Source organism: Arachis stenosperma, chromosome 5 (genome assembly GCF_014773155.1).
Source record: "Arachis stenosperma cultivar V10309 chromosome 5, arast.V10309.gnm1.PFL2, whole genome shotgun sequence".
Classification (NCBI taxonomy): Eukaryota; Viridiplantae; Streptophyta; class Magnoliopsida; order Fabales; family Fabaceae; genus Arachis; species Arachis stenosperma.
This window is the reverse complement of record NC_080381.1, coordinates 19,996,188-20,010,206: the sequence shown is the minus strand read 5'-3', so window position 1 is coordinate 20,010,206 and position 14,019 is coordinate 19,996,188. Positions and strand designations below refer to the sequence as shown.

Genomic DNA, 14,019 nt, shown 5'->3' with positions numbered 1-14,019 from the left:
CTGCCTGGTCTAGACAGCAGGGGTGTGAATGATTCACAACAACTTTGGAAATTATTCAAAGACCGACGTCCTTCAATATGTGTACGTAAATCTTGGCTGGACAATTTATGCCGGCTAAGGAATTTGTCTTTAGAGTTGGAGATATCTTGGATTTTCACCTCTCCTCTCTGCTGCATACGATTAGTTGATTCTTAATCTCGTCTCCCTTTCGAGTCGTGTTCCTTATTTTGGTAGAAAAACTAACAAGTTTGGAATAATTTTTGTAGAACTTTCCGGTTTCTTCTAGTGTCTTGAAAGTCATCCAACTTTTGTGACAAATTGTTCATCCACAATACACCTGGTCTGCAGAATGAACCGAACATCTTATAACGTGAAACATTGCATAGTACTAAATGAACAAAACATTATCCATTATATAAATTGATTAAATTCAAATTCAAAGGGCTGTCTGCATAATAAACCGAACACGTTATTAAGGTGAAACAATTGTATAGTACTAAATGAACGGAACATTATCCATTATATAAAATCAAATTCAAAATACATGAGTCTATAATTTAGAGATTATCAATTCAATTCAATTCAATCCAATTCAATTCAGAACACCCGCGTCCATTCAATTCCATTCAATTCGATTAAAAAAATAACCCAAACCTCATCCGCTTGATTCGTTTAAGAAGAATAATCTAAATTGCTCTCATTCAACTGATTTGAAGTTGAATCATTCATTGTTTTGATTCAGAAGATAAATGTTATGTGCAGATCAAAGAAGAAAACTGAAAACAATGGGAAGAAGATAAATACAGAAGAAAACGAAAAAGATGGACGCGAGCAGAGAAGAACGACAAAACTTATTCCATTGGATGCAATGCAAATCGATAAAGAAAATGAAAAAGAAGAACGCGAGTAGAGAAGAACTAGGAGAGCTTTACGTTGAGCAGAAGGTTTAAGTTGCAGCAGAGAAGGTTTACATTAATATGTTAGAGTGTGTGTATCACAAACGAGTTGGGGGGTGGGAGAGGCACATCTAGCAAAAACTACTTGGATAACTTGAAAGTATTTTTTGTATGGATGTGGAGCATTATTGTTGAGAGAAGGTGTAAATTGATTAAAGATTCCAGCTAGAACGTAAGAAGAATTAATTCCTTCCTTCGAGTTGGGTCGGCTTTTTTTTTTTTTATGTGTTGTCATAAATAGAAAGGAACATTGAAACCTCAAATGAATTATTTTTCCTTGCAGAATGGAACTATCCTGGCCTTTTCATAAAGCTAATATTTATATGTGGTAGACAAATAAACATGATTTTTCAAGCGTATAAGGCGTGGGTGAAAGTACATACAGCTTTGAGCTTTAGTAGTAGAAATTGGAAAATGCGACTATAACCTTAAAAAAATATGTTAATCCTAATAAAAAACAGGAATGGGAACATGAGGAAATCCCGTCGTCCAAAAATAAAACAATTAATGTCCTTTAAACACGTAAATAAATGGACATTTGTGGAAGTATGAGTAATATTTGAATTACAGAGTGAGTGAGTCAATTACCACGGCTAATAATTCAATTTATTTCATGAGAAAAGCACTTCTTTTCCCTCCAATATGAATGCAAGACATTTATCCAGGATATCAAAATCCAACATTCAGGAACATAAGCAACACAGATGAACTGTAATCATGGTTCAGGCTTGGATTGCCATGGTTGGTAGCTTGTCCAGTCTCTCTGCCCCGGATTGAGTGCATGTCCCTTGGAGTGATAGATATACTGTTCACCCTCTCCTGACAAATTTTCTTTGTGTTCAACACCATACCTTCTTGGTTTCAGTAAAAGAAGCTGCAACAAAATTCACTGCATTATTATCTTTTAGACCACATGGCACAGACAAGGAAAGATTAAGCAAATAACTGAATTCACCTCACCTCATCTCCTGTATGATCAGTTATGAAGTGGAGCCAACCATGCCATTCAGGTGGAACTTGTGAAGCATTATATCTACTCTTCTCTGCATATTCAACCCACCTGTGCCTTCCTGCCAGTTTTCAATGAATCCAATGGCATGCATGAGCACACAATATATTGAAACTCAAATATATTATCTGACAGATATCCAGACATGATAAGGGAAATTATTGGAAAAAGGGGGAATGCATATTATCGTATGGGCCATCAAAGGACAATATGAAAGAACTATTCTCCATATCCTTTTCTCGATCACTATGTTGTAATTCCGGTTGCTACGTGCTGTCTAGAATGCTTATGTTCAACCATTCCTGCCCATATGGATCCATGTGTAACTTAAACCATCACACACATGCACAGATTGAGACATATAAAGCAGGAGTAGGAACTAACCGTATTGCGTGTCTTCAAGTTTCTCATAGTACTTGTTACCAAATTTGTCAACACCAACAAGCGTTGCACCAATATTATGAATCTTGGTTTGCCTACATAAATTCAGACAAAAAATTGGTGAAAATTACTGGTAATATGAACCCAAGCCTTCACCAACTCTATGGAACTTGATCTTTATCCAAACAGCTTGATGACAGGAACAACCGAACAAGAATCTAAAAATAGCGACTTGCAATCAAAACCTATAAAAGGCTAAATTATCCCTTCTCCATTAGTACCAAAGAGGTTCACTTGAAAATCGAATAAATATTATTTTCAAATTTCAATTCATTCTTCAAATGCTCAATCATTACTTGAATAATAGTTGGATAAGCTCATTCAATTGCATATAAAGGAATCTCTAAAATCTATTATTTCATGAAGCATATCCAAGCAAATAGCATTTGGCTTTGAAACATGATAAAGTAGAAGATCAAAGCAGAGCAATTAATTCACTTACAAGAGATTCCCGTCCGGAAGGCACCTCCTGAAATGAGAAACAGATGTCAGCACAAATCTCAAAAGCATAATAAGCATCACATTCTTGTTCATCAAATCAAGGAATCGTCAATGATTTCAGGTAAATGAATGAACTGTGAACTTTGAAGTGAATAAACAAAACAAAACAATAGATTAATCCCTAAAAGAAAAGGAAAATGCAACAGAATCCATGGAAGTGAAGAACTTGTGTAAACGATTTCGGGTGGAAGCAAATAGAAAGGGAAAAAGGGACAAACAGGTAGCCTTCATCTTTGAGCTCTCTGAGGAAGGCACCGAAACCCTTCTCTCTGATCGATTTCATGACGTTCTTCACCACCGAGGATGCCATTTCCTCCTCTTTCTGTCTCTTTTCTCTTCTCGCCTCCTTTTTTCTTTTTAATTTTGTGTTAAATAAATAAATGTTTGAGATGTGTACGTGGCGAGAGCTGGTAGGCTACACTTAACATCATTTTCTTCCAATTATCAAATATTTAAGACTCATAATTGGAAGAAAACACCGTTTACGATCACACCAACTCAGAGCGACACTGCTCAATTGGTAATTCGTTTCTTGAAATAACGCCACTTCTTTTTAATTTATTTTCTTGAATATCTTTGATACTGTTTTAGCTTGATTCCAAGTTAGGGCTCACTGTAATGGGGGAATTCATATGCATAGTTTTTTTTTTTTTTTAAATGAAAAAAATTCAATTATCAATTCAGATAAGGATGTAGTATCTTGTTCATTTTTCTGCTCTAATTTGAATATGCGGTTAAAGAATCGTTGCATTTTATTTCGTTTCATTTTCTCTGTTTTTTCTTCTATGGCACCTCAATTGTTTGATCTTGTGTGTGTGTGTTTTGGTTTCTTCTGTGTGGCTGATTTGATTCCCCAGCTACGTATAGATAGTTGAAAAAGCAATAGGATCAATCCTATTATTTCATTTTGCTTCATTCTTATTTGTGAAATATCCAAATTCATATGTAGTTCAGGTTACATGTGTAGAAATTAGAAGAGAGAATTGATTAATGATTGTTGTGTTTTTGTGTAGAGTGGAATGATGAGGCCGAAGACATATGCGGGTCTCAGTTTGATTGCAACTCTAGCTATCACATATCATGCATTTAACAGTAGAGGCCAGTTTTATCCGGCAATGGTGTATCTTTCAACTTCCAAGATTAGTTTAGTGCTTCTTCTCAACATGGGTTTGGTCATTATGTGTATTTTATGGCAGTTAACGAAGAAGGTTTTCCTGGGTTCTCCTCGGGAAGCCAAGGTAGAAAGGCTTAACGAGCGATCATGGAGGGAGATTATGGAAATCCTCTTTGCCATTACTATTTTTAGGCAGGATTTCTCTGTTACATTCCTTGCCATGGCCACAGCATTGCTGTTGATTCAAGCTTTGCATTGGTTGGCTCAAAAGAGGGTTGAGTACATTGAGACCACTCCTGTGCGGCTGTGTCCGTGTTATTCCACATTCGTATTGTATCTTTCATGGTTTCCTTCTTCTCCTAGATAGCGTATCCTTATACAGTTCTCTGAAGCATCTGCTTCAAACATGGCAACCGTCTGTTTCAATATTCTTTTCTTTTGAGTAAGTCGTTCTTCCTTTCCTTTTTCTTGTTCTCGTACAAATTCGCAAAACAAAACATGACCAATGTAAATTCAGAACTATGAATAGTACTTAGCAGAATTTGGGCTTGGGTGAGAATACACTTGACTTGAGAACAAGCTTGTACTTATGTGCAGTTTCAGTTGTATTTGTGAACTGATTTATTCTATTTTTCCTAATAGGAGTGTGTTTAGTATGTGAGGCTGCAGTTGTATTTGTTAGCTGATGCATTCTATTTTTCCCAATATTGTGGCATTGAAATAATATATAGTCAGGGATTTCCTTTTGACAAATGATCTTTTTCTCCCAGGTACATGATACTTGCAACTATAACTGTGTCAGTTTTTGTAAAATATCTTTTCTATGTCAGTACCATGCTCATGGAAGGACAATGGGAAAGGAAACCAATCTTCACATTCTACTTGGAACTTATCAGGGACTTGCTTCACTTGTCTACGCATCTTTTCTTCTTCCTTGTAATTTTTATGTAAGTGTTCAGCCTACTATTTACATATATATGGTAGCTCTTGGATCTATGCACTCTTGGAATCGTAGTTCATTTGTGTGTTTTATTGACTCTTAATTATTTGCATTGGGCTTCAATTAGAGTCAGATTCAGTGTTATAGTTGACAATGCACATAGTATCAATTATACATCTGGTTTACTTGTTATTGTTCTCATTTTGTTAGTTTGATAGCATTGTAAAGGCTATATACTTTATGGTTTTCCCTGCTAACATTAGGTTTTCTTCAGAAACTACGGTGTTCCTCTGCACTTAATACGGGTGCTTTACGAGACATTTAGGAACTTCAAAGTCCGTGTTGAAGATTACATCCGATATTGTAAGATCACTTCAAATATGAAGGACCGTTTTCCAGAGGCAACCCCTGAAGAGCATAATGCGTTAGTTCTATACCTAACACCTCTGCTTACTATATTAAAGTTATTGTATGTAAGAGTGCTTTTCTTAAATGCCTATGCAGAAGTGATGCACCCTGCATTATCTGTCGTGAAGAGATGACTGTTGCCAAGAAACTTATATGTGGACATCTGTTTCATGTTCATTGCCTCCGATCATGGCTGGAGCGGCAACATACTTGCCCTACCTGCAGAGCCCTGGTTGTTCCACCCGAAAATGGGGCAACTGCAACTGGAGGCCAGCAAGGAGCACAATCAGATGCTCATCGACAGGGTAATCATATAATAATGAAATAATCAAACACTGCTGGTTACCAGAATATAAAACATGTTTATAATGTGCAGATTTTCTTAATTCAACCGTTAGTATTTCAAATGAATGCAGTTTCTTTGGAATCAAAAATAGAAAAATAGAGTTGAAAGTTTGATTCAATCAAGTGGATGCTTTTGCAAATTGCACCTTCTAAACAATTGCTAATGCTACATATTCTTTTTTAACTCATCATCATTTTATAAACTTTTTAATGATACTTAATATCCTTGTTATACAGTTGTATCCATCATTCATGTTCTTTTATGTACTGCTATATATATTTTACATTTCATAGTTAACTTTCAAAACCTTGTTTATTTTCCATTTTTCCTTGATGAAAACAATTTTGCTGTTTAAAATCTTTTGAATGTGTTACTTTATGATTAAATAAGCATGTTGCCTACCTTGTCATTTCAAATATTATGACACTGCATATATGTTTATTGGCTGTTTCATTTAATATTGGATATTTTAAATTGGAACAGGAACAGGGACTAGCACTGGAAGCTCAGCTCAAAATGAGGTTGGCGGTGGTGGGGCAACTGATAATTTGAGTCGCCATCAAGCCAGACTTCAAGCTGCTGCTGCTGCTGTTTCAATATACGAGAATTCTTATGTTTACCCCTCCACATCATCTTTAGTATGGTATGAATTTTGTGCATGGAAAATATCCATGTTTTTTTCTAGAGCTGATTAAGAAATCAGTCTTATGCTGTGCATTTTGCTGGTTATTGATAGTGTTGTCTAATAAAGACATGAAAAAGTGCATAAACAAAGGAGCAAATTAGCAGCCGTATTCTTCTTATATATCAGTGTCAGTTTTTAGTTGTGCGCTCTTACTGAGGCGACTTCTCAATCTCACAGCTCTCCTGGGTACGCTCTTCTACCTCTAGTTCAAATGTCTTTGGGTGAATCCATTAACACGGGGCTTAACGAAGAACAAGCTTCCAGTGAACAGGCACAAAAGCCGCTTGTTTTCCCTGGTGGACCAATTGTATCCTTTCCTCAAATGGGGCACTTCCATTTGTTTCCTTCCCAAACACATCCAGTTCCTGCAAATCATGGAATGGAGTTTGGAGTTTATCCGAATATGCCAAGTTCGCACCTGGAAGCTCAAAGAAAACTTCTTCAGTACCAGATTGAGGTACAATTGTTTCTCTCTTTAAATTATGTGGGGTCTTTGTGTCCTTTTTCCTGAATATGAAGAATAAACTAATTTGATGATTATAGTGACCATAGAATGAAATTCTCTTCTCATTGTTCTCAATTCCGCCACCAGCTTAAGAATTACATTATAGAATCTCAATAAGCACAAATGATAGCAAATATACCCAAACAAATTGGTATTATTTCTGGATGGCATGTGCTATCTAACATTATTTCATTTTGGGATTACCAAAAAGTGGACTTCAACATTGTAGTCCCTGCCGTGGCATCAAATTTTAACCCATGAAAATGTGAAATCAATCTTACTAACTCAAGATTTTTCTACCCTCACTTTTGAACAGATTCTACAAAATCAGCTCCAGCTTTTTGCAGAGGACAAAAGGTTGAAAATAGTGTAGATGAGGGCACATCATCATCATCATCATCATCATCATCATCATCATCATCATCCTCAGATAGCATAGGCAAATGGCATCTAGTCATGGGATCCATCATGAAAAAGCATAATGACTGCTCCTTATTTGTGGTTTGAACCATGAAGAGACTGTCAAATGTAGATATAGCAAAAAGAAAAAGAGAAATTCAGAAATCACGAGATTCCTCCAAGCCTCCAATCTATCATCAATTTGAATTATATATGCCCTTCATGGTGATATACTAATTTGTAAATGCACAGCCCCTCCTAAAATTGTTACATTTAGGCCTTTTTTTTCCCTTAGTCTTGTAATGGGCGAATGGGGGGATGCGCGCTGTACTAGCTTTTGAAAAGTCATTTACCGTTTTATTATATACATAAATAGTAAAGTATTATTTTTGTCCCCAATATTTGAGATAAATTTTAAAGTTGTTTCTAACGTTTAAATTATACTATTTAAGTTTCTAATATTTTAAAATTGTCTCAATGTTGTCCTATTGTTAAAAATCTATTAACAGAATTGACAGTGGACAAAATTGAGACAATTTTAAAACGTTAAAAATTTAAATAAGATGAAAATGTTGGGGATAAAAACGATACATTACTCTTAGAAGAAGAGGTAAATACCAAATCAGTACCCGAAAGATTCTGGTACTGACAAAATGGTACATCACTATTGTTATTGACAAAATGGTACTTGAATGATTTAAAAAATTGACAAACGTGTCCTCGTGCTCGTCGAACTACAGCTCCGGTGAGGAAGATGCTAAGCTGACCACCGATTTTTTCTAACAAGATAAGTTTAATTTTAGCTAGAATTTTTAATTAAATAAATCATCAACCTAGCTGAAAAATCCCTAATTGAAATTGAATTTGCCCTAAATCAAATGGATTTGCCCTAAATCCTAAATTGCTCTCTTCGTTCACGCATATTCCAGGTTGCAAAATTGGAAGATGCATACAGCTAAGGCTCGTGAAAAAGCTGCAACCGGGAGAAAGTAGTCATCAATGCAAGCCTTCGACGTGGATGGTGGTTTAGATATTGTGAGCAAAACCTATGACGAAACATGCTTTTGTGCCATTTCAGTGGTTCTGTTGAAGTCAAAGACAAGTAACACCTAATAGATGGTTTCTACGATGCCCTCTGTGGAAGGTAAGTTTAGAGTGTTGATGGATATTTAACGAAGTAATCTAATAGCCCTCCTTATTTCGTCATCTCTGGTTAATCAATTTTAGTTTTCAATCATTCTCTGATCCATGAATTTTTTGTTTCATGCTAGAACACACAAATGCGATGCGGGTATTTTTAATGGTTAGATGAAATACAAGAACAATGTGTGGAAGAAAAAGTATCTTTGGAAAATAGTAACATAGTGGGCAAATCAGAACAAAAAAAAAAAGAATCAATGTCAAGTGTGGGGATGATCTGGAAATTGATAGGATGATGATGGTGCTATTTGTGGTAAATAAAATAAAGGAGCATCTGAAGAGGGTTAAATTGTTGCTGATTTTTATTTGTATATTGATTGGGTTAAATCTGGCTTTCAGTATGTTTTATTTGGCTAAGTAGGTAGACAGTGGATAGTTTAAGAGTTTAACAATGACATTTTTTTACTTTGTAATGTTAAAATAATTATAATTGAGATGATTTAATGGATGTTGTTTTATTTTTGTTCTCTGACTGAATTATTGTAGTTGTGATGTGAGCAAGCTATATAAAAGATAGCTAAACATTTAAAAATAGTTATAGCAACAGAAGCTGAATATAGCCAAATTCCATCCAAAATCCATCCTAGTTCCATTCTAATTGACAATAAGTTACAACATGTAATAAAGTTGCAGATGTTCTGATGCTCATAGGAATTCCATTGTTCATAGCAGAGTCATTAATCTATATCAGACACATTAAAATACCAGTAACATAACATGAAAATAGAATCCATAACTATTCAGAGTAACATACTTCAGACCCAAAATAACACTAACAAACTACAAGAAACTAGGATGGCCTACTTCAGACCCAAAATAACACTAACAAACCACAAAAAACTAGGATAGCACTAAGATGCCATAATGACACTTATGTTCATAGTAACTACTTCAGACCTAAAATAACACTAACAAATCACAAAAAATTAGTATAGCACTAACATGCCATAATGACACTTATGTTCATAGTAACTACTTCAGACCCAAAATGGAGCTAACATCAAACTGAAAATCCAAGATTCTCATATCACTTCTTCTTCTCATTTGTGAATGGCTTTGATGGTGGTGGTCCAAATGACTTTTTCCTCTTCAAAAATGGGGTGGGCATAAAGCCTGTAAACCTGTTCTAGGTGGCTGGGCTTGCTGCTGTCATAGTTTTTCTAGTCACGGTTGGTGGTCTAAATAGAGCTGATGTTTGGACTTGAAGAGTGGGCCTAACTATTCGGGCTTGTGTCATTGATCCAGACCCACTACATGTGGCTTCAACAGTCAATGGTGAGGCTGAAATTTGAGATTTAGACCCAACAGGAGGCCTGACAACCCTAGGTTGAGCAAGGAATGGTGGTGTAGTTGCTGCATATTGTTCGGGAGTTGGAGGTGTAGTTGAAGTGGCTGTCAGTCCTCCTCGAGTGATGCTGTCTCTTCTTCTTGGATTAACTGGGTTGCTCCTTACAAAAGTAGGTTTGCCTCTCTTTGTTGATGTTGGTGATGTTGGCCTTGTGGTCACTTGAGGTGCTGATTCTGAGCTAGTTGCTGGTCTAACTAAAGTGGATGCTGCTGGTACAATGTCTGCATTAGGAGGTGGTGCATTTGTTGTAGTTGTCCCATCATTGATAGTATTCTGGATCAGTTTGGCAATTAGTTAAAAAAATGTTATATAGGTTCAGATCCAACACTTTATGAACAACAAGGTAAGCTAAATTGCATTGTTTACCTGATCAGGCTGACTTTGTGGATGGTTTTGAGTGAGTTCCTCCTCATCTACAACATGTGCAGCATGTGCAGCCTCCATGGTCTCCTCCCAGTTTGCTTTTTGCTCTCTAGCTTCTTCTTCATCAATATCTTGCTCTTTAGCTACTGCTCCAATTGGTCTCTCAGAACAAGTTCTACTATTATGTCCAACCTTGCATAGAGACAATCAATAAAGTAATTCAGCATTCACATAGACACAAACATTTCAATTATATTTTGTAAATATATGTTAATTAATAATTTTGTTTGACTAACTCTATTATAGGTTTGACATGTTATTTGTCTATATCTTCTCTTGGCATTGTATTGGCTCCCAGAACGTTGCTTAGTGCTGTCCTTTTTTCTAGGTCTGCCAATAGGCCTCTTGTATGGAGGGGGTAGACATGGCAACCCTTTATGTTGCTCCAATACTCTTGACTTAGTATACAGTTAATGTGAAACTGGTAAGTCTTATTATATGCCTCAATGGTGAGTTTGTGATGGACATAATCTTCAGGCTTCTCATTCTTTCTCTGAATTGCTGTAGTCCCATGACAGCATGGTAGTCCAATTAGCTGCCATTTTCTGCATGTTCTCTCCCGTGTGTTCACTCTTACTCTATGTTGCCACTTTCTAACTTCAAATTGGTTGTGCTAATCATCACCACACCATTGTTCTTCCCAATAATTAGCTTATCTTTTATCCTTGTACAAGAGCAGCTGTCCAGTGTAGGCCATCAATGCGTCCTTGTGAGTAGCCATTGTCTTCATGATGTAGAACCTGGACTCCTCAAGCATTGTCAAAATACTCTTCCCTCGAAGACACACAATTGTTGAATTAAAAGACTCACAGTTATTGCTTGTCAGATTATCTACCTTCGGCCACTCAAAAAACCTTGATCTCAACCATTGCTCTTGCTCAAATTTTGACAAATACTCCCACGCTTGTTTATTGATCCATTTCACATTAGCCATTGCATCATTGAACTCTTGATCAGTAGTTGCTTTCGCACATTGCCAAAATACTCCCTTAAGTTCTTTATCCTTCTATCTCTTATTCAGGTTTTTCCATATATGCATACAAAAAAATCTATGCTTGACACCTGGCATCACATATGCTGGTATTAATCCCTGCATTAAAGAGTAGACTCCATAATTAGAAGATATTCATGCAATAATATAAAGAAGAATCTAACACCACAAAAATAGGTTCATAGTGCATATCACCTTCTGCTGGTCAGACATAAAAATCCATTCATTCTCATTGTAGTCCCCTATGTCACTATGTAACTCCTCAAAAAAGAATCTCCAATTTTACCTAGTCTCTGCATCCACAACCCCGTATGCAATTGGGAACAGTTGGTTGTTCGCATCTTGACCAACGACTGTTAGTAATTGTCCTCCAATTTGTAACCTTTCAGAAATGTCCTATTCAATGTGATAAAGGGTCTACACCCTGATTTAAATCCATTCTTGCAAGCAACCAAACAAATATACAAGTTCCTAAACTTTGGCAACCCATCCGACTGTGGAGTAGTCCCTATGTTTGCTCTTAACCCAGGATTAGCCTTCATTATTTCGTACAGATAGTCTCTCAGCCTAAGGTATTGATCATTCTTTGTGCCTTTAATAACATCTTTTGCCTTATCCATAGTTCTATATATCATCTTCTCATTAACCGAAATATCATACTTCACCTTAAATCACTCTTGTGCCTCCCTCTGTAACATGTTGGGATGGATTCTGAGTTTTGACACCAGCTCTTCAGCAACCCAAGCACATGCGACTGACTTACTCTTGTTGCTTCTCGGACATGTATGTTCATCTACAAATGTCTTAATCTAAAATGAGGCTGGATAGTTGGTCCTTGCACAGTAACACAACCAAGGGCAGTCGGGGTCATAGCATATCACCCTGCACCTCTTCTTCTCGTTCCTAAGATAGAATACCTGTCTCCCAATTTGTATGTTTTACTTCCGCACTACTGCTTTGAAGTGGTCCATGGTCTCGAACTCCATGTTGAACTCCAAAGTAATTTTTCCATATGGTGTGTTGGGGTTATGTTGAGAAAATACAGGTTCCTCTTCATCATCAGATCCAGGAGGGCTACATAGTTCTTCAGACTTGTATTGATACATCTCAGGTCCACTGTCTCCATCTTCTCTATTCGGGTTAGGCACCTCTACCTTTGGTTCTTCATCATCCTTTCCAAGTACAATTCTCTGTCCAGACGGTTGAGGCCTGATGAACGGATTTTTGACGGTTTAAAATTCACAAATAAATCATCGTTGCAAGTATAGTTTCTAAACCAACAAGAATCCTTTCATACAAAAGATTGTTTGTCACAAGTAATAAAACCCCTAATAAAACTAATAACCGAAGTATAAATACTCGGGTCGTCTCTTAAGGAATTGTAGGGAAGTGTTCTTATAATTGGTTATGTAAGGGTATCTTTTGGGGTTTTTGAAATAAGAAACAAGAAAAGTAAATTGCAAGGAAAATAGACTAATAACTAGAAAAGTTCTTGGCAAGGTATGAGAACTGGAAGTCCTATCCTAGTTATCCTTATCAATTATGATGAGAATTGTCTGTTTCTCCCACTTAGTTAACCTCTAACTATGGACGAAATTCAAGTGGACTAATTAATCAACTCCTAATTAATCAACTCCTAAGGAAAGACTAGCTTTAGAGGGATCCAAATCAACCAGCAACCTTCAATTAACAATCAACAAAGGAGTTTGATAACTCAAGAGTCTCCAATTACTCAACCAAAGCCAAAAATATAAACATCTAACTTAAAATCCTCCCAAGCATTTTATTAAACACTTGGAAGGCACAACACAAAAGCATAGAAAAGCAATAAGAGATAATAAGATCCAAACAACCAATTGAAAGCATCAATAACATAAATTGAAGAAAGCAATTATAAATATAAAACACCTCAAATTACATTAAATAGAAAATCAAATCTAACATGGAGTTCGTAAACCAAATTGGGGAAATAAACAAATCAACAAGAGAAATAAATGAACTAAAGTATTAGAATAAATAAAAGTAGAAGAGAAACTAAATTAAAGGAACATTGAACCTGGAATTAAGAAGAAATAAACCTAAATGGAGCCCGGAAATTACCCCCAGCGTTTTCTGCATTTTCTGCACGTGGCGTATATCACGCGTACGCGTCAGTCACGCGTATGCGTCAAGTACGCTGGTGCACGAAATTGTGATCTCAATGGCGCCAACAACTTGGTACGCACAATTGTAATCTCAACTCCTTTACACAACTTTGCACAACTAACTAGCAAGTGCACTGGGTCGTCCAAGTAATAAACCTTACATGAGTAAGGGTCGATCCCACGGAGATTGTCGGCTTGAAGAAAGCTATGGTCATCTTGTAAATCTCAGTCAGGCGATTCAAATGGTTATGGAGTTTTAATAATTAAAAGATAAATAAAACATAAAATAAAGATAAAGACACTTATGTGATTCATTGGTAGGAATTTCAGATGAGTGTTTGGAGATGCTCTATCCCTTCTGAATCTCTGTTTTCCTACTGCCTTCATCCAATCCTTCATACTCCTTTCCATGGCAAGCTGTATGTTGGGTGTCACCGTTGTCAATGGCTACTTCCCGTCCTCTCAGCGAAAATGGTCCTCTACAGTTTCTGTACGGCTAATCAACTGTCGAATTGCTCATCTCAGATGAAAAATGCCATGCACAGATATCATATGGCTAATCAGCTGTTGGTTTTCGATTGTGTAGGAATAGGATTTACTATCCTTTTG

The 14,019-nt window shown here is 36.5% G+C and overlaps 1 protein-coding gene and 1 pseudogene across 1 annotated transcript; one reads left to right on the top strand and one right to left on the bottom strand.

Annotated features, from left to right (window-relative positions):
* Positions 1-1,384: 1,384 nt before the first annotated feature.
* On the bottom strand, positions 1,385-3,378 carry LOC130982553 (probable NADH dehydrogenase [ubiquinone] 1 alpha subcomplex subunit 12). Its single transcript, XM_057906592.1, has 5 exons — positions 3,126-3,378; positions 2,849-2,875; positions 2,350-2,441; positions 1,917-2,026; positions 1,385-1,830 (listed from the first exon to the last, which is right to left on the bottom strand). The coding sequence occupies exons 1-5, from the start codon at positions 3,215-3,217 to the stop codon at positions 1,672-1,674; spliced, it is 480 nt and encodes a 159-aa protein (XP_057762575.1). The 5' UTR covers positions 3,218-3,378; the 3' UTR covers positions 1,385-1,671.
* LOC130982552 (ERAD-associated E3 ubiquitin-protein ligase HRD1B-like) lies at positions 3,330-8,922 on the top strand (annotated as a pseudogene).
* Positions 8,923-14,019: the final 5,097 nt, after the last annotated feature.